This window comes from Sparus aurata, chromosome 1 (assembly GCF_900880675.1).
Source record: "Sparus aurata chromosome 1, fSpaAur1.1, whole genome shotgun sequence".
Lineage (NCBI taxonomy): Eukaryota > Metazoa > Chordata > Actinopteri > Spariformes > Sparidae > Sparus > Sparus aurata.
The window spans coordinates 27,667,575-27,694,813 of record NC_044187.1 but is presented as its reverse complement, the minus strand read 5'-3'; the positions used below and the strand labels follow the sequence as shown (position 1 = coordinate 27,694,813).

General features: G+C 41.1%; 4 protein-coding genes across 7 annotated transcripts; all 4 read left to right on the top strand.

Annotated features, from left to right (window-relative positions):
* Window positions 1–1,141: 1,141 nt before the first annotated feature.
* Window positions 1,142–5,495, top strand: LOC115571206 (CMRF35-like molecule 8). Its single transcript, XM_030400446.1, has 6 exons — window positions 1,142–1,328; window positions 1,419–1,727; window positions 2,460–2,567; window positions 2,669–2,710; window positions 2,824–2,969; window positions 4,139–5,495. Exons 1-6 carry the CDS (start codon window positions 1,280–1,282, stop codon window positions 4,589–4,591), a joined length of 1,107 nt encoding a protein of 368 aa, XP_030256306.1. The 5' UTR covers window positions 1,142–1,279; the 3' UTR covers window positions 4,592–5,495.
* A 1,116-nt stretch (window positions 5,496–6,611) lies between these two features.
* Window positions 6,612–15,865, top strand: LOC115591215 (uncharacterized). Its single transcript, XM_030433003.1, has 10 exons — window positions 6,612–6,743; window positions 7,243–7,572; window positions 8,037–8,075; window positions 8,185–8,315; window positions 9,204–9,518; window positions 10,910–11,087; window positions 11,544–11,855; window positions 12,081–12,167; window positions 12,274–12,381; window positions 15,350–15,865. The coding sequence occupies exons 1-10, from the start codon at window positions 6,677–6,679 to the stop codon at window positions 15,664–15,666; spliced, it is 1,884 nt and encodes a 627-aa protein (XP_030288863.1). The 5' UTR covers window positions 6,612–6,676; the 3' UTR covers window positions 15,667–15,865.
* Window positions 15,866–15,960: 95 nt separating this feature from the next.
* On the top strand, window positions 15,961–20,729 carry LOC115591136 (uncharacterized). 3 transcript variants are annotated; one of them, XM_030432961.1, is made up of 7 exons: window positions 15,961–16,276; window positions 16,485–16,811; window positions 16,913–17,041; window positions 17,162–17,221; window positions 18,874–18,996; window positions 19,148–19,188; window positions 19,271–20,729. In XM_030432961.1, the coding sequence occupies exons 1-7, from the start codon at window positions 16,237–16,239 to the stop codon at window positions 19,577–19,579; spliced, it is 1,029 nt and encodes a 342-aa protein (XP_030288821.1). In that variant the 5' UTR covers window positions 15,961–16,236; the 3' UTR covers window positions 19,580–20,729. The 3 variants fall into 3 exon arrangements, with proteins under 3 accessions (XP_030288821.1, XP_030288908.1, XP_030288744.1); XM_030433048.1 differs by having other exon boundaries at window positions 16,482–16,811; window positions 19,274–20,729; XM_030432884.1 differs by having other exon boundaries at window positions 16,482–16,811.
* A 1,034-nt stretch (window positions 20,730–21,763) lies between these two features.
* LOC115589126 (CMRF35-like molecule 6) lies at window positions 21,764–25,258 on the top strand. Of its 2 annotated transcripts, XM_030429856.1 has the most exons (7): window positions 21,764–21,904; window positions 21,998–22,045; window positions 22,203–22,508; window positions 23,541–23,615; window positions 23,798–23,890; window positions 24,169–24,227; window positions 24,318–25,258. In XM_030429856.1, the coding sequence occupies exons 1-7, from the start codon at window positions 21,868–21,870 to the stop codon at window positions 24,612–24,614; spliced, it is 915 nt and encodes a 304-aa protein (XP_030285716.1). In that variant the 5' UTR covers window positions 21,764–21,867; the 3' UTR covers window positions 24,615–25,258. The 2 variants fall into 2 exon arrangements, with proteins under 2 accessions (XP_030285716.1, XP_030285722.1); XM_030429862.1 differs by lacking the exon at window positions 22,203–22,508.
* The last annotated feature ends 1,981 nt before the right edge of the window (window positions 25,259–27,239 follow it).

The window sequence follows — 27,239 nt, the reverse complement described above, 5'->3', positions numbered from 1 at the left end:
TATAGCCCAAAATCACAATCACATTGCCTCAGTGGGCTATACAATCTGTACAGTGAACAACATCCTCTGTCCTTAGACCCTAGATTCGAGTGAGGAAAAACTTCACATGTTGATGGAAAAAGCTTTTTTGTACAATAAAGCTCGCTTTTTGTTTCCCCATTTCCTGCCTCCTGTGTGTGTCTGCATTTGGGTCCTCACCTTGCTAAAACCGTAACATAGCAGTTAAAGATATGTTTACTTCAAGATACACATTTTCATTGTACTGTAACAGTGTTCTGATGTGATGAGTTTTATTTGTAGTCAGCACCTACATTACATCTGACAAATTGTTTCAAAGTTGGGATTTGTATTTACATCAAAATGCCAATTTCTACATCATGTTGCTTTAAGCACAATGAATAACTTGTTTGGGCAGAAACAATTTGTGGACACAACACTGACATCACCATCAAACAGTTAGATTATTTAGGCATCCAGCAGTGACAGAACAACAATATCGGTGTCTTGGAGTTGCGTTTCTGTCCCCCTAATGAATGTGAGATGGAAGTTCAATATTCGCTCTCTTTTAGCTCTGTTTTGTTCTCTACCAACTCCTGGTGGACATACAGTATATGCCGCTTTAGCTGCTCAATACATCACTACGTTCACCAGCTAGTTGCTAACCGTGTATGTCAGCTGTTTAGTGCTGAGCAAGCACAACAACAACAACAGCCCCGTGAGAGCAGTGAGAGTGAACCAAAGCAGTAAAAATGCAGGTCAGACATATGCTGGAACAGCTATACAGCAAAATCTGGGGATACATTTGATAATACATCATAAAAACGCTGATGATAGTGCCGAGGATAAAGCACCTGCGCACCTTTTCACTCTCAGCCCCACAGTGAACTATAATTTGTTTTCATATGCTTAATTTGAGTGTGTTAGATGCGAAGAGAAATGTGATGTATACATGTTGAATTTCAGTTCCTGCTTTGCTTGAACATTCACCTGAAAATGAGGATACAAGAAAGAGGCGGCTATGAAACAAAGCGTGGGACTGCCTGACGCATCAGTGGGGTTGATGTTTGATGCCAGCCCCCGTCTTCCGCGCTCATAGAGTTAAAACCACAGGAAGACAGTAAAAGAATTTAGAGCTTATCTAGAAGCCATGTCAGATGCACAGGGCTGTGCGGGAGGGAGAGCATGATGAACCATTTCACCACTGTTCAGGTCTTAAGTGACATATTTTCTTGTTTTTTTTAAAACAGGTATAAATATTTGATTAATTTACAAAACGTGGATGGAAAGAAGAATGGAGACCATATATGTCTTCTGTTGTCTTCTATATGGTAAGTGTGCCAAAAAAAAACGTGCATAAATGTATTTAACCAACTCTGAGATTCTTGAACTTTTTTCTCACATGATTTGATTGTGGACAGTGGGAGCAAGCATCAACGTAGAGGGATTCGAGCGGGGAGAAGTCTCGTTCAGGTGTCAACACATGTTCGCTTGGAAAAACTATAAATACCTCTGCAAGGATCCATGTAAAGTCAGTGAAGATAAACTGGTTACCGTAAAGTCTGGTAGAAGAGTGGAGTCAGGAAATATAACTCTGGTGGACTCTGGGGACGGAACCTTCACTGTGACCTTCAGTCAGCTCCAGCTGTCAGACTCGGGGAGATACTGGTGTGGCGTGGACAGGCCTGGTTTTGATTCATACACTGAAGTACAACTTTCTGTTAAGAAGGGTAAGTGAGCACAATCTCATCACTCTCACCTTGATTTAGATTTATCCTCACATTGACACACTGATTACTTTTATATTTGTCTCTGTAATTTCCTCACCAGTGGTGAATGTAACTGAATATATTTCCTAAAGTCCTGGGCTTGCTGTCAGTAGAAATTTCAGGTATTTGTGCTTACTTATGTATACACACACACACACACACACACACACACACACACACACACACACACATATATTTATATATATTTATATATATTCATATTATTACCTCATCAATATTTTAAATCTTCAAATTTTGAGTTGGAACTTGTTCTCCATGCAACTTGTCTGACATAATCCAAGCCTCAGGAGCCCCAGGACCCCAAATTGATTTGAAAAGCTGTTATTCACAGCCTTTTTTTTTTCTTGTATCCGTAGCTAAGAGCTAAAACTATTAGCATGCACCCCATCTGAGGCAAAGTTATTTTCATTGATACCAGAAATTATAAATATCATCCTGAAATGAGATTAGACAGGATTTCAGACCCAGAGCTTTCCTCCTTTAACCCAACCCTATTAATCATCAGTCTTAACAATAATACATCAATCACAGGGAACATTCTCCATTTTTGTTACTTTTACACAGGAAGGACTTTGAATGAAGGGCTTTTATTTGTAACTTTTTTAAGGTGTTGTTGACACTTTTACCTTAGTAAACATTTGACTGCTTTCTCTTCCACTTCTCCCCATACAGCTGTTGCAAATGAGACAACAACTATCATATCTGAAGTCTCTCCCACATGGACGTATCAGAATACTTCCAACTCAACACTGTTAACATCTGCAACAAATCTTTCGACAGGTACGAAGTAAACGTTGTTATAGTTTAATCCTTACAAATATTAATACGGATCATAGATAAACATAAACTCACAGAAAGTGATTTTCCATCCAACCTTACAGCGTCAAACTACACTGACAGAGTAGATCAGAACATCAGCACAGGTGAGTTTCTATCTTATCATCTGACGTGCACAGTTATTGCGTGAATATCAGCCGGCAACTTGTGCATAATGTAAAATTGTTGACTCATCTTTCTAATCTTTGATTTCGGTCAGGCACCGTGTTGTACGCTATCATCGGGGCTGTTGTCACACTCACTATCTGGGTGTCGGCGACCTGCTTCATAAAGCGTAGAAGACGCTCTAAACCTCAACCACAAGTTCACTTCAACAGCACAAGCATCGCTGCAGATGAAAGAAAGGTACGAGACAGACAGACACTGAGGCTCAGCATGTCAGAGCGTCTTTTCACAGCACAACTGTCTTCCTAGAGACACATGACCATCGTATTAACAGACAATAAAATTAAGCAAATGACGATCAAGTTTCTTTTCCTGGTTTCAGAACCCAATGTGTGAACAGGGGTTTTCCAAAAAAAACATTACACATTTCTCTTCATTTTGAATCTAGGGGTGTTTTAAAACCACAACTAAAGATAACTGTCATCGATACAGCAGTGTTGCATTGAAGAAATTGTTTGAAATCTGAAATGATGCCGAGAGTTAGATAAGAAGACGTGTCTTTCTGCCAAAAAGACCATATCCACACAGCAGCCATTCTCCTCTGACATCACTCTGTGTTATATACAAAAAGGTAATCTGATTAACTGTTATTATTTCAATGCTTTCTGAATGATCAGCAACTGTAAAGAACATAGATACTTAACATCATGCCATATTTCAACTACATGTTTGATAACTGATAAGCTTCCATTAGGCAACAGCTGATGTTAGCATTCAGAGGCATTCTTGCTTATGTTACTGTTTGATACAATGGTGTTTTGATGTGATGCGATTAGGACAGGCGTAAATTAATTCAGAAATATCAACACACGTCTTGAAAAACATTTGCCTAAACCTGGAAGTGAAACAGACAGGATGTAATTAAACAGTGTTTTTAGAGGTACAGTAAGAAGTTGTTAAATGTTACCAAATATGTCACTTCAACTTGAAACATGGCCGCATGTGTCTCCAAATTTTCACTGTGCGTCATCTTTTCAGTTGCTGATCGATTGGGAAGCTGTGAAATGACAAAACAATGTCAGGATACAATGTTTATGCGACTTGTAACCTGGAATAGAGCAATATTGAATTACCCAGCATTCACCCTGAGCTAGATGTTGGAAGAAAATGGCTGCCGTGTGAATGCGGTCTATAAAAAGATACATTCTGCATAAATAGTGGGAACAGGGAGAACAATCTAGGCTGGTTATATCCCAAGGCAAAAAAAGAATCCACCTAGTGACACCTCTAAAGCTCACTATTTAATAAATGATATCATAAAATCTCAAGTTTTTGCATCGACACTTTGGTTTATGTACAGATTACTACTACCACTGACTGCTAATTTTTTCCTTTGACTTTTCTAACAGGTCGACCGTGAATACAATGGGATTGGCAAGAAACTGCAGTCGATAAAAAAAGTATCCGAGACGTTCTCTTGTACCCACCACCCACAACAGGACCCGTCAATATCTACGTCCACAGCAGCTGAACGGGGAGCGACCCTCGTTATTTATGAAAACATCTGCTGCTCCACAGCTCATACAGATTCAAGATGTTCAGCTGCACACGTCCAAGACAACCATGACATCAGCTCTAGGATCTACATCAAACCTTTGCCGCCGACAGTAGCTGAAAGAGATGGTGATGGCTCGATTGGAGAAGACACAAATGAACCTACAGCAACTAAAAATGCAACAAGCAAACCCACAGAGAGCTGTGCAAACAACACATCAGCCTGTCACTCCAGGTCTCGCAGTGATTCCGAGGAAGTGAGACCAAGATCACTTTGGTTTGGTTTGGATTTATCTGAAATTGTCTGAGCTTCTCTCAAAGCTGTGATGCATAGGACTTCCGTGAACTTTCTGCTGTTCTGCTTCTCCATTTATAGGCAGCATTTGTCCTGTTTCCTCCAGTCCTGTGAAAGAGAAGCTACACTCAGCATCACTGAGTTATTTGACATAGTTATTTGAATGTTTGTTTTGCTTGAGGTATACATTATAATATGGTAAGAGTTGACCGTATTTTGAAAATGACCCCTACGTACATGCAGTCAGGCATGCATTAAAACAATCCCTTCTGTGTGACTGACATGGTTTTTGCAGAAAAAGTACAATATTTTCTTTTATAATATCTTCTTTCCTATTAAATATTCAAACATTTATAAATATGGAAACACAGGATCCCTCCTACTTCTCTGTAAAGTCTATTGTCATGTGTTCCGGAGGCTTCAGGTTTCCACATCACACTCGTGTTTGCAAAACACTGGACCAGGATTGGCTTAGAAACTTTTTGTGATGTCACAAATCATGCTCGTAGCCCCGCCTCCTGAAATCAGAGGCACACAGAAAAAAACACTTTTCAGCAGATGAATGTGACAACAGCCCTCTGGTGTCAAACTTTGCACATGCGTCATTCGACACAGTGAAGCTCAAACGTCCTCCTGTAGGAACAAGAAGAAACACTTTTGACTAGAGGCAGATGTACATGTATTAAAGGTGCTAATACCGTTTATTATTATTTCTATGATTAATGTCATTTTATCTACCTGTATGCACAAAAGAAAGACACCTCTACAACACAATCTTGACAATAACATTTCAAGCAAATATTGCAGCCTGTTGTTGTTTCACAGTTCAGATGTTATTAATAATGTATGTTAAGATATCGATGATGGCAAAGGATAACAGGTAGTACTTTCTAATAAATCATACTTTATAAAAGGTTCGTAAGCATTGTTTTTATTTTGCCTTTTGGTCACTTGAGGGCAGCAGATTCAACAGCTGCCTATTTACACATCCAGCAATCACAAAGCAACTTTAGCATTGGGTTGGAGTCGTGTCTCTGGTCATCTGTTGAATGTGATTTTACCATTATCACAATCAACTACTAAGAAAAAAATGTGTCTCTTTAGCTGCACAAGGCTGTACCTTCCAGCAATCAAGATATTTTATATCTGGAGTTTGATTTTGCTCATGTTCCACAGTCGGCAGCTTTTTGAGGAGCAAACTGATTTAGATGTACGTTGTTTTTATTTTGCAGTTACCATTCACTGTACTTTTAGTTACTCTCTTGTCTTTGGATATTTCTGGAAACAGGCTGTGTGGCTACACTGCTGATACATTTGAAATTATTTCGATAAGAACAGAAATTATCAAAACTAAGTAGAATATATCTTTTGAGTGTCTGACAGTAATGGAGCTGGACAGGCTTCTTATCCATTATCTTCAGTGCCTGATTATGTAACGATGTAATGTGTGTGTGAGCCCATAACGTCTTGCAAAATGAAAAATTAGAAATACAAATAAGGTTTCAAAAGTATTCCTTAAAAACTCCGTAGCTTTTTTCTTTTTTAAAAAAATCTATTACAATATGATGTTTGCAGCCACTGTTGGACATCAGTGACTTAGCTGATATAAATAGGACCGTGTCATCTGCGTAACGCTGGAAGCTGGTACTTGTAGGCAGGTCATTTATAAAGAGACTGAGGCCCTGTCCATATGTATAAGGATAGTTCTTAAAACCTAACTTTTTGCCTGTGTTCTGCTGTTCCGTACACATGTTTACAGCCTTACAAGTCGCTGCAAATTGAGCTTTTAGAAACCTCCCTGATTCCTAAAACCCCTGCACAGTCTGTGATGATTTAAGTCAATTACAGTAGAGGATGGAGCCGTCATTTCCAAATGCAGTGGTGTCAAATGTGGTCACACAAAGGTCACTTTTTTGAGGCGCCCTGTCTTCACTTTCAAAGATTTAGTGAAATGTGAGGACTGTTTTTTACATGAAAGAGGAAGCGGTTCGAACACACGGACATGAAAGCACGTGATGGAACACACACACACCTCAATCCTTTGGTCCAGGTTGCTGCTTCACTTTGCGCTGTGTGGACTGATGGTAACTCGGGGGTGATGGAGGCATCGTGGGTTTCATGGAGAACATCTATAAGCTTCATCATTACGATACTGCAAATCCAAGGTGGGCTGTGCGCTATACATTTAAACTTTTAAAGCTCATGTTTAAGACTTAAGCTGAGTTAAAATCTGTCCGTGTAAAAGGGGCACCAAGTAGTTTTGGAGAAAAAAATGGATACTCAGAATATTTATATTTACAATATTAATGAGGTAATAATTCAAACTCAGAAATATTTATTTTTTCCATAACTGAAAAACAAGCTGTTCTCAGAGGAAAATAAGGTCCCAGAACACTGTTTGAAGTTAGAAGTGGCAGGGTCCGCCACATATAAACAAAGTAAAAGAGTATAAAAAAATGTGTTATCCCTTTGTCGTTTTTTGCTTATTTATTTTGTTCACTCATTAAAATGAAGAGGCTTTGTTTATTTAGTTAGTCATAGGAAATCAGTCGCTCGACATCTTTCTCTTCTGATTTAAAATGTCTTCTCCAAAACTACGTAGTGCACCTTTAACACACATGACTACATGATAACACGACTAACACAGCTTATTTTGACTGGCAGCTCTGATCAGCGTCAAAACAACCAGAGTTACCAGAGTGGAAGGTCAGAGATTTGACTTCAGGTGTGAATATTCAGACGGCCTGCAGACGAATGCTAAGTACTTCTGCCATGATGATAACAACGTGCCCTCCTGTCACCTGATACGGACAGGGCTACCTGACAAGTGGGTGAAAGATGAGCGCTTTTCACTTTATGACAACACCACCGGAGCGTACTTCACTGTCAAGGTGGAGAAACTCAGCTTAAAGGACTCCGGGAAGTACTGGTGCGGGGTAGACACCCTCCACCAGTCCGATAATATCAGCGCCGTAGAACTGAATGTTCTCCCAGGTACAGCACGTCAAGATCACTATTTAACTGCTCGTTATGCACATTTCATTCGTAAGCATACAGTGAAATCTGGTTTCTAGATAGCTCACAGTTAAGTTAAATAGGAAGCTTCAAGGGTGGGGCAGAACATTCTGGACCCTGTATCCTGATCCTCCTCACATCCATGGCTCTTCATTATTTTAACTTTGTGAGGCCCTTTTCACATGAAGAGCCTGTAGATAGATCGGGTATAGTTTGTGTGCACCTGGAGATTACAATCCAAAAATATCAGGCCTGCTCAAACTCTAAATGAGAACTAGGTGGAGTTATCTTTCCTATACATGTTCCTCTTTTGTGAACTTTCTATTCTCTGAGAACAATCTGTGTTACTACAACAAGTAAGATCTAACTAATCATCGGCCAGATGTGTGTGTGTTTATTTCATTTTTTGTGTATAAACACTTTGTTGTATTCACGCTTTCCAGCCAATGAACCACCCTCTCCTATGGACCATATAATGGACAGTGAGTGATGTTTGTGTGTGTGTGTGTCCATCTGTGCCCATAGAGTTCATAATTGTATGTGTGAGTGGATTTTCTACCTGTAAACTTCAGTGGTTGTTCTCTCCTGCAGAGCTCCACCTGCCGCTGTACCTGACCGCAGTGATGTGCGTGGCGGCGATACTGGCTGTGTTTCTGTTCACGTTCTGCCTTCTGATGGCTATTAAACAGCGGAGAACAGGCCCACCACGCCAGCATAGAGAGGTTGGTCCATGTTAGGCACATTTAGCAGTACAGGTCAGTCTGCCACGTTTGTCCAGACTGAAATATCTCAGCAAGTGTTGGATGGATTGGAATTAGCCCCTTAAAAGAAAACGTCACCCCAAATGAAAATTCAGTCATCATCCAGTCACCCTCATGTCAATGGAAAGACGTGTGAGGTTTTGTTGTCCACAAAACATTACTAAAGCAAAAAAAAAAAAGGCAAAGCTGCATCGCGTCAACTGAAGTAGATGGAGACTTATTTCAAAATAAAATAGGATAGAATAAAATGACGTCTGTAGGAGCCGTAGCACTCAAAACTGATTCGATTTGCTTGGGCGTGCTATTGGTTTTAAATTGGCAGCTACAGTGATGATTTTTTGCTTAAGAGTGGTGTCAATAATGTCTTTTCAAATCAATTCGGCTTCTCGGGCTTCCAGAGACTTGGATTACAAAGGGCAAACTTTAGTCCCCATCTCCCTCTAATGCTCAGGAGAATGCTGTTTTGCTTTGAAGCCCCAGAAATGTTTTATGGACTACAAAACTTCTCCCTAGATGGGTAGATATTGAGAGAATTTCCAATTTTCGGTGAACTTTCCCTTCAATGCAAAAGCGGCCTATAAATCTAGATTTTCACATGCTAACACACCAAAGTAAGATGGTCAACCTGGTAAACATCATACTTTTTGAGCCTCAGCATGTTTACATTTAGTTCAAAGCAGCGCTGTGTCTGTAGATGCAGCCTCACTGAGCTGCTAGCATGGCTGTTGTTTGCCTAGTGGAGATAAATCACCTTGTCCAGTAAGCACTAACATTCAGTATATACACAGAGAATATGAATGCTCATTCAAGAGGCGGTTGACAGTCAGCAAGTTTGTGTTCATCCCACAGGCGTCCTCTGACTACGAGACCATGATGCCTGGTGTAAGAACTGAACAGGAGCTCTGCTGCAGCTGCTCGGATCCAGACTGCCCTTATCTGTCAGATCCTCTGCCTCCACCACCCGACCTCTGCTCCCACCTCACATCAAAGAATCGGGAGTCCGCCGTCTCCCTCGGCCTCAGTGATTACGTGGATGTGGATGTATCAGGGCACTTTTGCCAGTACCAACATCTGGATCCTAGCCGGATAGAGGATCACGTCTATCACATCCTGCACAGAGACGGCAGGCCTAAAGATGGACCTCTGGGGGTCAAAGAGCAGATTGGATCTTATTTTTGAAGCTTTGACCATTAATTCTTTCACTTATTCTAATCAACAGAGCTTGACGGAGAGTCTGAACTTCTTTGTTAACCTTGTTGTCTTGTTGCCGTGTTCCCACATCTCATCAATAAACTTGTTTGTTATTGACAGGGAATGATGATCATAACTGAAGCAATAGGACCCATTGTTCAATAAACTTTACTATGTATTGATTAAATACAAAGGTGAAAGGATGTTCTTCAATGTAAATGTAAACAATTCATGATCTTTAGTCTGTACCTATAGTGTCACTTTTGTCTGTGTTTTATTGTTGTAACCACCAAGAATCATGTTTTTTTTAATGAAAATAAACCAAGTGGTGATATCAGAGTGTGTCCTGGGCTTGCTGATCTTAAACATTCACTGTGCACATGTTGATGCTACAGTGTCTTGTAACAGGGTGAATGGTGTCTCTGTCTCTTGTTTCTGCACTATGTAACTTCAGTGAGAGGGTCAAATTTCAGCATTACATACATGTTTACTTCAACATACAAATTCTCAACACATGACATTGTTATGACGTAATGAGTTTTGTTTGCAGTCAGCACCTACATTACATCTGACATATTATTACAGACCTGGGATTTGTATTTACCACAGTGGGGTTGACTTTTTGAATTTCTACATGATGTTGCTTTAAAGATCCGATTTGTAAGCTAGTTGATTGTTGAGTGTCGTTCCCGAACTCGCTAAATGCCGACACTTTGGATTGGTAGCGTCAGTAGTTGACAAGTCCATGAAAAATAAGACTCAACAACTGCTTTCTTATAAATTGGGCTTTTATATATGCAAATGTTTCATTTTGTTGACATATTAAAGGTTTTTACAGATTTCTACCTGACACCCCTTTTCATCAACCCATAAATCAGAAATTGTTAGATGTATGTAAGTTCTAATGAAGTGGAGATTTCTGGCTCAGAGTGTGGAAAAAAAAAATTATTTTGAGAAAACTGTCTTCAGAGAGATGTATTGTAAAGTTCTTTAGATTTTTTTTCACAAATAAAAGACAATACAGTTGAATAGTGTACAAAAGTCACTATAAAACTTCACCAGATGACTTACACAAGGCAATTGTATTCTGAATTGCACATTTTCTGATATTTTATTTTCAAATGTGCAAAATAGGCATTATGTAATTTAAAATATGATCATTTCCATAACATACATACAACACCCTATTTTATATTTTGGACATTTCATATCCACATGTTTGGAAGAAGACATGTTATAAAAGCCAAATAGCCCAAAATCTCAAAACTTTGCTCTGGTTTATGGTGTGTTTTTGCCTGTTGTGTCTGGCCTTCAGTTGTTTTTTCATAGTGAGATTTCTGACAGAGGAAGCTGGCTAAACATAGGAAGTGCAACAACAAAGAGGAACCTTAGACAAGTGCAGATTTGTCATTCATTTGGAGAGAATTACAAAGAGTCAAAATCTGGGGGAAGAAAGAAAAGGTGGACGAAAAGGAAAAAGACGTACGGATCATTTGAGCAGCATGGAGACCGTTTTCCTTGTTTTGCTCTGTCTTCTGGGAGGTAAGTTTACTGAAATTAATTACTTTGTCCCACTTTCTCTTTGTGGTTATGAGTTTTCTCAGGTGGAAGTGTTTTTTTTTTTGTTTTAGTTTTTTTTTTCATTTTTGCCCTTCCTGATTTTGTCACAGGGCCCAACAGCCCTTCCTTACTCCTGTATTTCCCTCTGCCTTGCCGTTGTTTTTGAGCCTCAAGCGTTAACTTGTGGATTTCGGAAAACAGTTATAATTTTCTAATTCTAATCTGTTTTTGTTCCTTGTGAAATACTGCAGTTTTCCCTCTTTAGAATTTTAAAAGTTATTCGAAAGAAACACTGAAAATCAATATGAACTGCACTTATAAACATATGCAACTTAAAGTATGTCTGAGGCAAGAAAGCAAAAGTGTAAGAAGCCGTACAGAGGAGAACTAGTGAACAAATGAAGATCTGACCCCTGTTGCCGTGTGTGTCTTGTGCAGGGTTAAGAGAGACTGCAGCTCTGTCTGTGTCAGGAGTGTTGGGAAAGAAAGTCGAAATAAAATGCACACATGCAAACGCATTCACCAACTTCAAATACTTCTGCAAGGGAAAGTGTGGAAGTGAAGACATCCTGATAGACAGCAGGAAAAAGAAGAAAGACTCAGAGGGGAGATACAGTATTAGAGATGAAGGAAACACATTCTATGTGTTCATCTCTGGCCTGACAGGAAAGGACTCAGGGACGTACTGGTGTGGAATAGACAGACTTGGTTTGGACACGTACCATGAAGTCGTCCTCACAGTCATAGAAGGTGAGTCGATTCAGCGCTGCATGGTTGACTTTTGTTCATCACCATTTGCAAAACACAGACCACTGTTCCATTTCCACCAATATAGACTTTCTGTCTCAAACTGGTCTTCTCTTTTTCACAACAGTCAGACATCACGGGGAAGAAAAAAGAGACACCAACACAGCAGAAAGAGAAAAAAGAGGAATGAAATTAATAGATTCTTTCTCACTCTCCTTTCTCTGCCAGGAAACAAAAAGGGGCCTGAAAATGACCACAATGACGCACCACAATCAATTTCAAATGAGGAAGTTAATCCAAATAAGTCATCCTGGAGTAAGCAACCGTGTAGATACGTACTGTGTGTGTGTGTGTGTGTGTGTGTGTGTGTGTGTGTGTCTGAGTGACACGTCATCCCTGAGACATGTTGTCCAATTTTCAGAGAGGCTGGTGTACATCGGAGCAGGACTCGGGGCGGTTCTGCTGGCTCTGGTGATCGTCATCGTAGTATTCTTCAGACATCGAAGCAGATACGTCAGCAAATCATCTGGTATGAAACCAACAGAATTTAAGTTGACAACATTACAACTAAACACAACTTAAACTATTAACAGAAGATGTGAAGAGATGTGGAGATTTGTTTGTGGTCAGTGGGACAAACAGACCTTTTTTTCCAGCAGACATTCTGACCTGTCATTGCAGGTACAGCACAGGTGCAACTGCTGGCACAAATAATGGGCGCTTTTCATTTCGATGAGCTCGTTCCAGGGTCCTGATATTTGACATCTTGGCCTACTGAGATGCTTTTTGGAACTTTGCCATTGTTTACCAAAACAGTATTTTTTGTGCTTTTCAAGTCAAAATATATGCCATGACAACGGACAAATGACAGCAGGGCCGAGTGGTGACACTGCATCCAGCTCTCTTAGTACATCCATGCAACTGCCTAGAAACACTAGTCGCTTTTATACTGGGCAGCAAGCCGCCAATTTGGCTGTCCTTTTTGCGGCTACGTCCTCGGATTTAGACAGAAGGCAGTAAATCTGTGTTGGTCCGCCAATTTGCCACCTCGGAGGGTACACTTTTTCCACCTCCATTGCTATGTAAATCCGAGCCGTCAATGTGCTGGCAATTGCGCGAGATGGGCGGAGGTGTCGATGACGTGCACTGTTGTGCGACCCACAGCCGGGGAGTTTTAAAACCAGGAAACAGCTGATCACAGCAGTCAGTTCATCACTTCATCCGCGGACATCAAGGTGAGCAACTGGACAGCCGCTGAGATCCAGGAGATGCTAGCGTCAGAGTCCTGCACGGGTCTTATTTTGCAAACCCGCACGCGCCCGTACCCGTCATACTTAAAACCGCATCCGACCCGTTTCCCGACAGTAGCACAAATTACATTCCGCACCCGAGCCGACCCGCTATAAATTGATACCGACGCCCGACCCGCACCCGAAGCAAAATTAGACTGACGCAATTTTTAAAAATGAAAGTAAGCCAGCATGGGGAATGGGAGTTCTGGGAGGGCGCAAGCACGCATGAATGAGCTCATATGAAATATACCGTATTGACCCTAATATAGGACGACCCCGATTATAAGACGACCCCTCTTTTCAAGACTTCAGATAAAGACTCTGATAACCAAAATTCGTTTCTCAATAACAAAGTCACATACCCTCCTGTCAGTCTCTTGGAAGCGGCCGCTTAGAGGACCACGATAAGCTTTTCTCTTACTGTTAGCGTTTTCAGACGATCTTTTTGGACCCGCCATCTTCGGACGTTACACTCCGTAACTCCATATTTCTTGGCTGGCTGACAGTTGTTTGGCGCCTCCGCTGCACTGATCTCCATTATCTTAAAATCAGCATCATAGCTCCGCCTCAGATGTCTGTTAACTTGCCACACTTTTGATCCACTTTGCTCCGTAAAATCACCGCATCTCTCCATTTTTCATCTCCTGTCACTTCTTCTCCGCTGTGATTGACAGATAACCCCAACCACAGTGTCAGTGACCTCTCTACAATAAGCTGGCGCCCTCTGCTGTTGTGGTCGTGTAGCGACCCAGACAACTATCAGCGTGTGTCAACGGTTAGACCCCGATTATAAGACGACCCCACTTTTTCCACATAATTTTCATCCAAAAAAACCTCGTCCTATATTCGAGTCAATACGGTACATGCTTATCATTTTGAAATGCAGGCATATTTTTGTAGATGTGTAGCTAATGATTTTTTTTTTTTTTGCACCTAACGCCATGAAAATGACAATCGCAAAACCCGACCCGCGCTCTCTAGGCGTCCGACCCAATCCGCAACCGTGTCCGACACAGGACATTATTTTTCACCCGTTTCATCCAAATTGTGCGGGTCACCCGTCGGCCTCTGTAGCTGTCTTGGTTGTTCGCTTGTTGTGTAGTGGCAAGCTACTAACGGTCGCTACTTTTAAATTAAAAGCCCCCCCGCTAAGAACCCAGTTCTAAACTCCAATGGGGTGCAGTGAAAAGCTCTTATTTCTAAGACAAATTCGACCTGCTTCACTGTTCACGCCAACTTCGTGCTTCACGTCACGTCACCTGTTTACACCTACCCCAGTGGCGGCCCAGTGGCGGCTTTTTGGAAAAGAAGGAATATTACACCTTCCTTTCAGATAGACGAGGCTGCACATTGCCGCCTTTACCTTGCAGCAAATGTGCCACCTTTTCTATCTAAAAGGGGACACCTAGCTGGAAACTATTGCGTGGACCTTTCCAGTCAGTTAGGAACCAAATCAAAAGAGTCTCTTTTCCTTAAAAACCTTATCATGATTGGGAACCACTTTTAGCAGAGTGCATCTTTTTCAAATGTTAAGGATGATAGGTGCGAAGGAGAAGACAGAAAGCTGACAGAATCAGGAAAAAGGCTCCTGCACACTGTCCACTTCTCTTGCAATTAAGTTTATTGACAACAATGTTTCGGTACACAGACCTTCAGATTACCTGATGAAGGTCTAATAACGGACAAATATTACTGATTAAAATGGCTGATTTCTACAGTATGTGCATACTCTACTGCCCTCACGTATGATAGACAGTGCTAGCAACGTAAACTAATGTTAGCGCTAGTGACGTTTGTATTAGCGCCGTTAGCATTAGCAAGTACCTACAACAAACTGGCAACCATCTGAGGGGCAGATGATGAGAACAACAGCAGTGTAGCTGTCCAAGATGGTGGACATACTTGTGCCACATTTAGTAGCTGAATGTGGTATCTAATATGTACTCAACCAGCACCAAGAGGACCTGATTTTCCATGTTGGCATTTTCACTATTATTATGTCAGTCGGTTGTGCACACAGACAACAATTGAATGTCTGTCTGTACCAAGAGAGTTGGTTCTCCCTCTGTTGCTCATCTCAGGCTTCTTCTCATTTTTCCCCTGTTGAAGAATTTTTGCCAGAATTGTGAATTGAAAATTGAATGTGAGAATGTAGCCTAGCTTTCATTTCACAGGGATTTAAAACTGTCATCACTCCCCATACAGGAAAAGTCCAAGAAACAGTCTATGCAACGCCACTCTGTCAGAAACAAGAGGCAGGTGGCGGGACTGACAACATCGTAAGCTCGCCGTCCGTTCAGCACCAGCGTACCAGCAAGGATCAGGGCAACAGTATTTACTCCAACGTCAGCGTGTCATCAGAGGCTCAGACGCAACCAGACGGCCTCGTTTACTCCACTGTTAGCTTCAGCAAACACTGCAGCAGTGTCACACCTAGCCCGGCCACGGTTACTTACTCCACCATTAATAACATACCAACAGATGAGTCAACAGTGTATTGCAATATCTCAGCAGAGTGCTGATCATCTTCATGGTTAAGTGCAGTGACTTCCTCTACTCTACAAGTTTTTGTTGTTATTCCTGTTTGGAGGCTAAATTCACAGGTTAATTTAATTAATCTGTATATATTTAATTTTTTTTACAATTATCAAGCTAAAAATCATACATCATGTCCAGGAGATTTGAACTTTGAATGGAATAAAATAACACTGGAAAAATCAATCACTAGTTTGTGCTTTTGTTTGTTGTTGACTATGTTGAGGAAGCTGAATGTGTCACACCCAGCACCCACAAAAAGTAGGTTGACACACACGCAACATACACGAATGAGATGGAAACTGAAAAAGGTGATATGAACAGAGGAAGAAGCTGCAACGTGCAAACTTCACAGCCACCAGTCCAACTTGAATCTCCCACGCTCTGTGATAGACCTCAAGACTTCTTGGGCCATCGAGTCACTCTGCCGGTGCCTCTTGACAAGGATGAAAAGCCTAGATTGATTTTAGACCCCCTGAAGTGGTCTGACGGTCGGGTGTGGAAACTATTAGACACTAAGGAAACTGAAGGATAGAGATCATTTAACAAAGATCACGATGAGGAGAATGCTCCCCCTCGTCATCTGGCTGTCTTCCGGTGAGTACCGACTACCTTCCAGTGGCGAGTTTAAAATGACACTGTTGTTTGTTTTTTTGTTTTTTTTACTTTTGGAAATGTTTGATTTTGGGGCCATTTTGTAGATAATTAAAGCAAATAATAATAATAATAATAATAATAATAATAATAATAATAATAATAATAATAATGATACTGATCTCCTATGTTTATTTTTTTCTGGAAGCAGTCAGATGCCAACAACCGAACATTCGTGTATCAGCCCGGGAGGGAGGACTGGCTGAGATCTCCTGCCCGTATGGCTCTGGATATGAAACATATCCTAAATATTTCTATAAAGGTCTTTATGCTCACAGGCAGATTGTCATTGAAACTGCTGCCGGAAAAAAAGGAAGCACACGAAACGGAAAATATTATATTTGTGATGATACCAAACAAAGAAGGCTGCGTGTGACCATCCATAATGTCAACCTGAACGATGCCGGGACATACTGGTGTCTGATAGATACATCTGGGTTTGATCCTAAAACAGAAATTAAGCTCACAGTCTACAAAGGTATGTCAAAGTTGGCTTTTCTATTTCACTCTCTAGCTATTTTCTTATTACTGCACTTGTATTCATTCTTCATCCCTGATCACTCCTTGTTGGTCTGACAGCTCCTGCACCTCCTGCACCTCCTGCATCTCCTGCACCTCCTAAACCTCCACCAGTCATCTCAAATCATCCTGTTTTAACCACAGTCCAACCCATCACCGGGAACCAGAAACCATCAGCGAGAGCTACAGGTTATTTGAACTGTGTGATATGATGTGTTCAGGAAGGTCCATCCTTTTAGAGCTATTTGTGTGAATGAATGTTCTGTACGCTGATTTTCAGTCTGTTCTCTGGTGGCTTCTCTTGCTCAGCGACAGAAGGTGCCAGTGGTATAACGCTGAGGTACACAACACCTGGAGATATGCATACAGGTAACACATCACACAAACAAGCTATTCAGGTGTAATTCGGGGATGTGTGATAATTAAAAAAAAAAAAAAAAAAGTTTTAAATGCCAAAGAATGTGACCTCTTTGTCGGGGGTTTTTACAAATTGTAGCTACATAAAATTTCAAGCCTATTTCAGTTTAAATGACCGTTCTGTCGCACCATTTTTTTTCTTTTGTATCTTTGTTTTGTCCAAGCACATTGGACTGCAGCATTAGAGCTAAGAAGCAAGAAGTGAGGGGAGCAAGGAGACACTAGCATAATGATGTATACCTCATCTTCTGGCTATTAAACCAACTGCAAGGAACTAATTTTAGTTGATTCCGGTCGCCCGTTTGGACAAAAGCTGTTTGAGCACCTCTGTCTCTTGTCATATAGTTCTTGATCTGGCTAATTTGTGGATTGGTTTTAAAAGCAAGTGAAAGAAAGATGCAACATACTACATGAACGTATTTTCCCTTTTTGAACGAAGCTGTTTGCCAGATGCTTGATGATGAGGTAATGTAATGTGGCTATGTAAGATCAGTAACCTTTATATGACACCAGTAGTGCCGTACCACCAGACTACAGAGCAGCCCCATTCCTCAAGCTGTGGGAGCCCTCAATTCATCGTCAGCCATGCCCATAACAAATAGTTTTAATTTTAGGACTTACATTTTAGGCGTTGAGAGTAACAATAATAACTATACAGAAATAGCCAATCCTCTTGCTGACAGTCTCGTAGTTCAAACAAAGGCACAGTTTTCAAATGTTCAATAAAAACCTCTTGCAGTACGTTTAAAGTGGCACAAGGCAATTAAAAAGAGGAAAATTATCTAACAACTAAAATAAAATAAAAATATGCAAAATGTCTTGATCAGAAAATCTCAATATATGAATAAATCAGCTCAAGTTACTACAGAAAACTTTTAACTGATTATGAAACAGGCACAATTCAATACTGATGCATCTATATGAGCCACATAAGAAAACAAAACCATCAGTAAGACGATGGTCTGTCACGGTGTGAAGGACGCAGGGGTGTAAGGATGATGTATATTTGTGAGCTGACCTGGAAGTAAGCATGCATTTTGGATAATTAGCTCCGTGGCAAACACTAGTTTATGATACTTACATGTTTTGCTCAGCAAGATAACCCCAGTGACTTCGAGACGAGGGAACCGGAAGAACAAACATGCTAACCGATTTCTGTCTGTTAGGAAGCGTTCCTGCGGCACTCTATTTTGTGTAAAGTAAGAAAAACAGGAATAAAAAATTATGTCTTCATTCACTCGCTTTCAAATAAATGCACGTGTTAGCCAGATCAAGATCTTTACCACAGCAGACGCTGGTGCCCATACCGCTTTTGTCCACAGAATCAACAAAAACATAAAAGTTTCTTGTGGCAGCTTTAAAGGTTTCAGATTATCAGGAATTTGGTTCCATCCGTGTGCAGCATGGCGGCTAAATGCATTTGCAGCTGTCACATCACCTGTTTCCTTTCTAGGGGTTTGGTTTTAAAAAGGGGAAATGTATACTCAGGGCTTGTTACAATAAATATACAAAAAAAAAAGTTGGACAAGCATATATTTGTACTGAATTAAAGTAGGGATGTGCAGTCATGATACATTAAAGTGTGTTTTGGATTGTTTGTTTAGCGTCCTCACATGTAGTGCCACCACCACTGCTGCTGTCCTTGGCGGTGGCTTCTGCAGTCCTGCTGAGCCTGTCTGTGGTTTTGTACCTCACACCGAGGAAGCACAGGCGTGACACAGGAAGAGGTGAGTGAACTTGATTTAACTTGCAACGTTATTTTAACCCAGTGATTCTCTGACTGCAAATGAGGGGAATTTGACCCATATTATACTATTACTGTGTCCTCCTGGTTTCAGTTTGAATGATCTGATGCTCACTGTGTGTTGGTCTTTACAGCTGGATGTGAAGGGATCGCAAGCATCGGCACATGCGGCACGGTGAGGAGTCTTTCTGCGTGTTATGTGCATGATCGTGTTTGACTTTACGAAGCCTTTAACCCACACTGTGTGTGCCCTCCAGCAGCTTAGACAAGTGGAGACTCACAGCCCGGATCAGCTCGGTGAACTGGACCCATCGGTCGACGCCACTTCATCGGAAATCACGTATGCTACAGTGGTCAGTCGCAGAGGTCCAGGCGCCCACGCAACGGTTCATCATCCAGTCACAATCCAAACTCAGGTGACTGATCCTGGCAGTGAGGAAGTCCATCTGCTCTACTCCACTGTCAGCTTCAACAGAGACGGAGCCGCCCTCCAGCCCGGGGGACAGATCGGATCAGCTGCTGGACCCTCCGAGCTGTACGCCACCATCCAACGGCCACGGCAATAGTCCCTGCTGGTGTTATTGTTGTTTTGTATGCTTATTTATTATTGTTAATTAATTTCTCAATCATGTGTCTCTGTTGTTTGACGAAACAACAACAAGGCGATTGATCAAAATGGTGACAGTTTGTATCCATTGACTGTATTATTTTATTTCTGGACATTCACTTGCTTTCATGTGTGGACTTCTTAAATGAAAGTGTGCAGCATGTGAAATTTGTGAACACGATCTTTCCCTAAATACACTGAATAACCTTCACCAAGCTTCACACATGGACTGTAAAACAGAAAATGACTTGCTGTCAAGTGAGGCCAATGTGGATAGTTAATGTACAATACTTTCAGTTACTTGATATTGAATTATACATTGTTGGTTACATAAAAGAGCTGTAGAGTTGAGGCAGCCAATGTGAGAGAGCCGGAGGTTTATCTTGAAGGCCACGAGATGGAGCCCACTTCCAAATGAACTGTTTGTCTCAAAGCACTCTTGATGCATAATCTGGGTGGTACTGAACCTATCCAACACACAGAAAGACAAATGAAATACACAGCTAACTACTGTGCAGTGTTGGTATCTCTTAGGAGGAGACTTTCTGCCACCTAGTGTCTCATTTGGCTTTTGCACAGAGGGACAAGACAGCCAGACGCCTCAGGAGTATGCGCATCTCATAATGTAGTCTAAAATGGTCACTTATGGCTCCAGAAAACCGAGATGGCGACATCCAAAATGCCGGACTCGAGCCTTCAAAATGGTTGTCTGCGAACCAATAGCTGGGATCACATTGGCTCCATCCATCTGTAGGTCTAATTCGTCCTCTACCTTTAGCTCTTTTCCACTCATACAAACCTGTAAGGTGAATAACAGGTGTGTCAAAATGTGGCATCCGTCTCAGAGTCATAACTCAACAATAGCATGTTACATGTAGATTCAGTGTGACTCGCACTCTCTGAGGATATCAGATGTCCATTGAGAGTAAATGTCTATAAATCCACTTTGATGACTGTGTTGTGGACAAGTTATGGTGTCATACTCTTACTCTACAGTGGTGGAGCACTTAGCAATAACCAGCCTGATCTGAAACACCTGGGCTAAGCACTCCTGCATAATAAAAGCTCAGCCCTGCTCTGGGCTAAGTGTCCCTCTCGCTTGGTCCGGACCCAGCCAGCGTCCGGCCATCTTTGCTTTGGCTTTGTTTGGTTTTGTTTACACCACACACCTCGGAATCTCACACATTCACATTTACACTGCTAATGATACTGACTTACACACGCCACATTTGCATCATTCATCACAATATTTGCCTTATTATGATAAATACTTGTCAGTCAACTATTGTGTCCATCCCGTATTTGTCAAGGCCTAAGATCATGATCGGGTCATGACATACCACAGAAGAAATATGCTCCATATTAATTTCTTCTTTCAAGTCTTCGTTTCACCTGTTGATTGCTGTCAGGATGTTAGAGACTTTTCAATGTCATGTCTCATCCTGTCTCCTGGCAGTCATGTCATAACATGATTATGGATTAGTTACAGTCTAACTAGGATGACCATTACAGTTGAGCCTGAGTCTCAGTGGGTTCAATCTCAATTTCTTCTATGTGAGTTTTTACAACAATAGATGCATATTTCACTGGAAGTGAAGCAGCGGGGCATAGAGAAGGAAGTCTCATTATTGCAAGAAAATGGTTGGGTTTTTTTTTTGCGCTGTTTCTACCAGATTAACTCACAATATAAGAATGATACTCATACAGATCTCTATTTGTCCATTTAAACAAGTTTTGAATACTTTATCGCGCTTCCATCTCCCTGTCTTCAGAGAATTTACCAGTATCTGGCCAGATATCAGTTGCATAACTAGATTACTGAAAGTCTCGATATAAATAGCTGGTGCTGCAATCATTTTGATCCAAAGATAAGAGGGACATTGTGGGCATTGTTCTGTGAAGTACAGCTGTAGCATGTGGCTCTATGTACACACCGAGGAAGAGATCATGAGATGCAGCAGGTGAATAATTACTCTGACTATGAGTCAACGCTCTCACTCTTCTTTTCTCTCTTTCTCATCTGCTTTTTCATCTGCCCAGCTGTTTTACTCTCACTGCATAATAAAAGTACATCCTCATACTGGATGCAAATGATTCAAGTTGTGTGCTAGAAAGGAGAAGCTGACACAGAGAGGCAGAAGGTGTGACAGCGGTGGTAGAGAACACGTCATGATGAAAGACAGTAGAGACATTTCATTTGATGTTTGATCACACAGGACTTAATCTGGATAAAGCTGAATTGAGACGATGGGATCATCACTTATCTTCCTGTGCCTGATGACAGGTAATGGGAGTTCTTCTCATAGTGTGAAACATATTTTGGCAAAACCCTTTTGACTTTGTTCTGCTGAAATAACTTTTTCTTTCTTTTCGACAGCTAGCCTGAGTTTATTGTCTGTGACAGGAAACGAGAACGGACCTGACTGTAAGTACAATTAAGATGTAAAGCATCATGCAAAATATTCTTTCGCAGAGAAAATTATAGCTTGTCGGGTGTCAATATAATCAACATAACACAAGCTAAGATATGGCAAAAAGCACATTCCAACAGAGAGGTGGAAGCATCTATGTCTATTTTTCAGACATAACAAAAACGCATCAGACTGGGGAGACTGTGCAAATCAAATGTCCCTATCCAGAAAGCCATGAGCACAAAGAGAAATTCCTGTGCAAAGGGGAGACGCCTTTGGACTGCAAGAAGCTAATACAAACAAAAGGACAGGACAGATATGGGTCTGAAGGCAGGTTTGCTATAAGGGATAATCAAAGAGTGAAGTACTTCTATGTAACAATCAAGAACGTGAACACAGACGACTCTGGAACGTACTGGTGTGGCTCTGACACGACAAGTCAGCGTGCTAAAAGCAGGAAAATCCTCCTTAGTGTAGGTGAGTACACTGAGCGCGTCACTGTTATACTGACACAAATACATCTTATTCACTCTGTAAACATGCAGCAAAAGCAGAACAACTGTTTCAGCAAAAGAAAGCCTGTGCTGCTCCTGATGGATAGATGTACAGCTACTTATTATTATTCACCAATGCAATTAGAAAGTGCATGTACTTAAGTGATGTGCGCTAGTGCAATTTTGAAATACTTGTGCTTAATTTTTTTTCCATTTTCTGACATTTGAAGCTACAAAACAAACGATCAGTTGACACAGTTTTTCCCACGTGATTTTGTGTAAAACTACTTGCAGCATCATTAAACATTATATTCTGTGGTTATAATGGTAACGGGAAGTGCGGTTGAATACTGATTTTGTCAGAAATTCTCCAGAAGAGCAGCTGTGTATTTGATCCCAGTGCAGCCAGGCAATCAAGGGAGGGGGTGGTGGACTTTGCTACTGCAAAAACAAAGTACTACACAGCAAATCAAAAATGGAGTTTGATTTCCTGAAAATCCAAAACCGACAGTGGGCAGTTTTTTTTTTGCTTTAACTTGTCATTATGAGATGACTGTTGAAATCACACTGTAACGGCTTCAAAAACCATGACACCACCGGAGATTGGTTCCTAGAAACCTCGCTTTGCAAAGGCAGACTGGAGCTCCAGCCTTGCGCCACTCCTATCTTCTTTCACGTCTTCATTATAGACTAAATGAATGAATACAATCATGTTTTGTCCTGTGGTGTTGGGGGCTGCATCTCTGTGGAATACAGAAAACAATCCAGGCGCCTTCGGGTGCCAAGAATAATATCATTTGGTGGGGTGCGGGAGTTGTCTGTTTCCACTTTAAGAATTGCAACTATGAAATGCTGCTCACATGTTAACGTACAAGTGGAATGCAGTAAGGGAATATTTTCTGTATCCATTTAATCATATCAACTTTACTTAAACACGTTTGCGCATATGCTTTCAGCATTTAACTTTCACCCTTTCACCCCATCTCTAATCTTCTGGTTTATTGCACCTTCACAGCTAAAAGCAACATCAACACTCGAACATCAACCAGAGAAGGGGACGAAGTTAAACCACCTCCAGACCCTACTGGAGGTAACTACATCACTTTGATTAATGCTAACAAACAGCTCCTTTTTCATACCTCCCTAAATATACACAAACCTCTGCTGCACACACACACACACACACACACACACCTCGCACTGAAGCATGAATGCTGAAGACAGTGAACCTCTACTGACAGTGTACTTTCTTCTGTTGTCTCTTGGTTGCAGCTATAATCGGTGGTGTGGTGGGTAGTGTGGCCTTTATACTGTTAGTTGTGGCTGTAGTCCTGGTGGTCAGACACAAATTCCCCGGGACACAAGGTGAGGGATGCAAAAACCCCACATACAACGCAAACGCTCCTGTATATGTACTTTTCTTTTCTTACTTTTGACTGGTTTGTAGTTGATCAACGTAGATTTTTTGAAACTTCATATTTACTCACGAAACAGATCCTGTGATTTTAATGCTGAATATTAAGGACATTTTTCCAAACAAAATGAACAGCTTTACTTGCACATTAATTCGCCTGGAGGAGTAACTTTGAATGCAGATAAAAATATCTTGTTGATTCCATCTATTCAAATGTTGCTTCTCTCAGTGTGCTGCGCTGCAGGAGGGTCATCAGAGCCAAGGATAAACACTCAGCACAACACAGAGGTGTGTTTGTGTGCGTGATTCTCTCTTCATGAGTTTGCATATGAGAACAACAGCTGCATCTGTCACACCGCTCCCTTTCTTCCTCTGCAGGGAAATCATGGAGACCACAACTATGAGGAGATCCAGATTCAGAACCAGCAGGCGAGCTCAGGAGACGCACTGCCGGCCGTCAATGCCACCGCCAACCCACCCGCGGATCAGCTCTTCTATGCCAGCGTCAACTTCCAGGGTGACACTGTCAATGTCGGGAACCCGCTTCCTGGCACGGATAGTAACGGCTCCTCGGCCTGTGACTACTCCTCCATCAGCAGGACTCAGGGGGCCATCCATCCTCCAGCAGCAGAGCAGACTATCTATACTACAGTCACAAAGCCGGGGCAGCCATGAGATAGATACTGTAGTAGGTGTTTACTGTGCAGTTCAAGGGGAGAATGCTATGTACATACCGTCCATTCACCCAGAAAGTAGAGAAGTCATTTAGCAACATTTGTGAGTGATGGACCCTATAATTAGGCACAGTAGACCACATTCACATGGCAGCCATTTTTCCTCTGACGTCACACTCAGGGTGGGAGGCTTGAATGCTGGGATAATGTTTTGCTGCTGCGGTCCAGATTTCAATTCTTACAAATATTGTGAAATCAGCAACTGAAATGGTGATGGATAGTGATAATCCAGAGAGACATCGGTCCATTTTTTTCAAAGTAAAACAACACATTTGTTATCAAGTGTTTTGTTTTACCTCAAATTTGGGCCTGAAGTCCCTCCGGGTTATCACTATCCATCGCCTTTTCAGTTGCTGATCAATCTGTAAATTTTTAAGGATTAAACAGATTATAAGGATTTGTCAGATTACCCATATTTATATGACCTGCACCCCTGTCAGACAGTAGTATGACAATCGAGCTTCCTCAACAAAGTCAGAGGGAAATGGCTGCCATGTGAATTTGGTTGAGTTTGCTAGTTCACATATATCACGGCTGTGTAGCTAATGTTGTGTATACACGAATACGAAATGAATGTAAATGTGCTCTGAAAATGATGATTAAAATAACGTGGGAGATCACTTTTGTCTCTGGCTTGGGTCAGTCACACTCATACTGAAATTATATGATGCCTGTAGCTTTCAATTTGTTTATTACACTGTCATAGAAATGTTATTTAAAAAATATGATCCAGCACTGAGGTCAAAGTATGTGATGGTTTTGTACAGGACTGCATCACATTCAGATGTGTTTCTAATATCTTTGCCCCACAGATGCATGAAAATAGAGGACATACAATAAACTCTATATGATGCACCGATACCTTTAACCATGACCTCAGCAACAAACTCAAGTCACACTTAAATCCATTACACATTTCTGAACATTGTAAACTTTACAAAGAGTTTATGGCCGAGCTGTTGCATTCAAATTATGCAGGTGTACTGAATGAAGTGGCCACTGAGTGTATATAAGTGTGGTTGGACGATGTTATGCTTCAGTGCAGCTTACCATAAAATAATATAAAGTAAGACTGCTAACACAGTCAGTGGAAATGGTACATTTCCCATAAAAACACACGTAGCTCCAGCTGTGTGGTGGGTCCTTCAGAGGGATGCATAATCATTGCGAGGGCTGTCCAGGAGGGAGGTGTGGACATCACGCAAAGAAGGAGAATATCCAAACAGGAGTGCGCTGATACTTGCTTGCTTACTCTGATACAAAATGTACATGATAGACTGGTTTATTAACAGTTTGGCAGCTTGTTTTCATAAAACTATTATATAGCCTACAGTATGATCCCTGATTCACAGATTAGTTAGTTTAGTTTAGTTTATTTTGCACAGTTTAAAAATACACAAAGATTGACAAAGAATACAAATAACATAGAGTGCAGGAAGAGGCAGAAAACCCAGTGGGCTTATTTAAAGCCTGTACCTAAACAATGTTAAAATTTCACAGTAAACAGATGATCTTTAGCTGCTTGGTCATTTGTAACAAGTGGAGAGGGGCCAGCTGTAACTCTTTTTTAATTTTGATACCACTATTTGGATACAGTTTTTGAGTAAAACCATCAACGAAAGGAGAAAAAATCTATGTAAAGCATGTATTTGTATTTTGTTGCATAGACTTGCATAGATCCATTCTAAGACAACATGCTAACCACGTAGCCCCTGGCCACTTTGTCTCTTTAGAGGTGATAGTCCGATAGCAAACAACACCAACACTCCCCCGATTCTCAGAGCTCTCAGTCAGCCAACGCACCTGCTAGCTGCATGCTTAACTGAGCTTACAAGCTGATGGTAGCAGCAGTTAGCGGTTACTCTGGTGATATGCTAACCCCTTTTTTGTTTTGGTGGCAATTATTACATATTGCACCTTTAAATAGCTAAATGTAGTGAAGCAGGCAGTAATTGATATCTCATACTGTCTTCAGGATCACAATACACTCAATGTGTCTCACTTTTCACTGGCATGCAAACACATTATTTTATGACATTCTGTTATTTCAAAACTGGTTTTGAGCTCTCCTGCAAATAAACATAATCAAGTCCTATAATCTTTTCATGACAGAAAATGTTCAGTGTCAATTACGTCAACACTTTCAGTTAATCATTTCATGTTTGTATTGAGTACAGGACATTTGGCATTTGACTTTGTTCAGCTCTGTAGCGCCCTCTTCTGGCTTAAGTTGTGATCAGCTGGTGATTAACTGGTGTGACAACTCACCAGCTCACCAACACATACAGGAATACCTCCACCTGACACAAAAAATAGCTTGTCTTTTTTATATTTTCATCTCTGAGGCCTCACTTTGTATTAGTTTCAGATAAACACCTGGATAAATTGTGGCTCAAGAAAAGGTGATGAAAGTCTGCTTCAGTGTTCATATGACCACCTGATGGTTGTTTTAAGTCAGTTGTATGTTCTCATGTCACATGACACTGACATTAATCCTGCTGATCAGTTTGTCAGTGAATGTCAGGCATCGTTTTATCTGTTAAATCCTGGTAGAAGACAGGACAGG

What these genes read in the sequence shown, in the direction of transcription:
- LOC115589126 (XM_030429856.1), top strand. Translation starts at nt 21,868, where the DNA reads ATGGGATCATCACTTATCTTCCTGTGCCTGATGACAG. An exon ending in AAACGAGAACGGACCTGACT is followed by an intron (nt 22,046 to 22,202) that starts GTAAGTACAATT and finishes TCTATTTTTCAG; the next exon opens with ACATAACAAAAACGCATCAG. An exon ending in ACACTCAGCACAACACAGAG is followed by an intron (nt 24,228 to 24,317) that starts GTGTGTTTGTGT and finishes CTTCCTCTGCAG; the next exon opens with GGAAATCATGGAGACCACAA.
- LOC115591215 (XM_030433003.1), top strand. Translation starts at nt 6,677, where the DNA reads ATGGAGGCATCGTGGGTTTCATGGAGAACATCTATAAGCTTCATCATT. An exon ending in CACCACGCCAGCATAGAGAG is followed by an intron (nt 8,316 to 9,203) that starts GTTGGTCCATGT and finishes TTCATCCCACAG; the next exon opens with GCGTCCTCTGACTACGAGAC. An exon ending in TCCAAATAAGTCATCCTGGA is followed by an intron (nt 12,168 to 12,273) that starts GTAAGCAACCGT and finishes TCCAATTTTCAG; the next exon opens with AGAGGCTGGTGTACATCGGA.
- LOC115571206 (XM_030400446.1), top strand. Translation starts at nt 1,280, where the DNA reads ATGGAAAGAAGAATGGAGACCATATATGTCTTCTGTTGTCTTCTATAT. An exon ending in CTTCTGTTGTCTTCTATATG is followed by an intron (nt 1,329 to 1,418) that starts GTAAGTGTGCCA and finishes GATTGTGGACAG; the next exon opens with TGGGAGCAAGCATCAACGTA. An exon ending in ACAACTTTCTGTTAAGAAGG is followed by an intron (nt 1,728 to 2,459) that starts GTAAGTGAGCAC and finishes CTCCCCATACAG; the next exon opens with CTGTTGCAAATGAGACAACA.
- LOC115591136 (XM_030432884.1), top strand. Translation starts at nt 16,237, where the DNA reads ATGAGGAGAATGCTCCCCCTCGTCATCTGGCTGTCTTCCG. An exon ending in CGTCATCTGGCTGTCTTCCG is followed by an intron (nt 16,277 to 16,481) that starts GTGAGTACCGAC and finishes TTTTTCTGGAAG; the next exon opens with CAGTCAGATGCCAACAACCG. An exon ending in TAAGCTCACAGTCTACAAAG is followed by an intron (nt 16,812 to 16,912) that starts GTATGTCAAAGT and finishes TTGGTCTGACAG; the next exon opens with CTCCTGCACCTCCTGCACCT.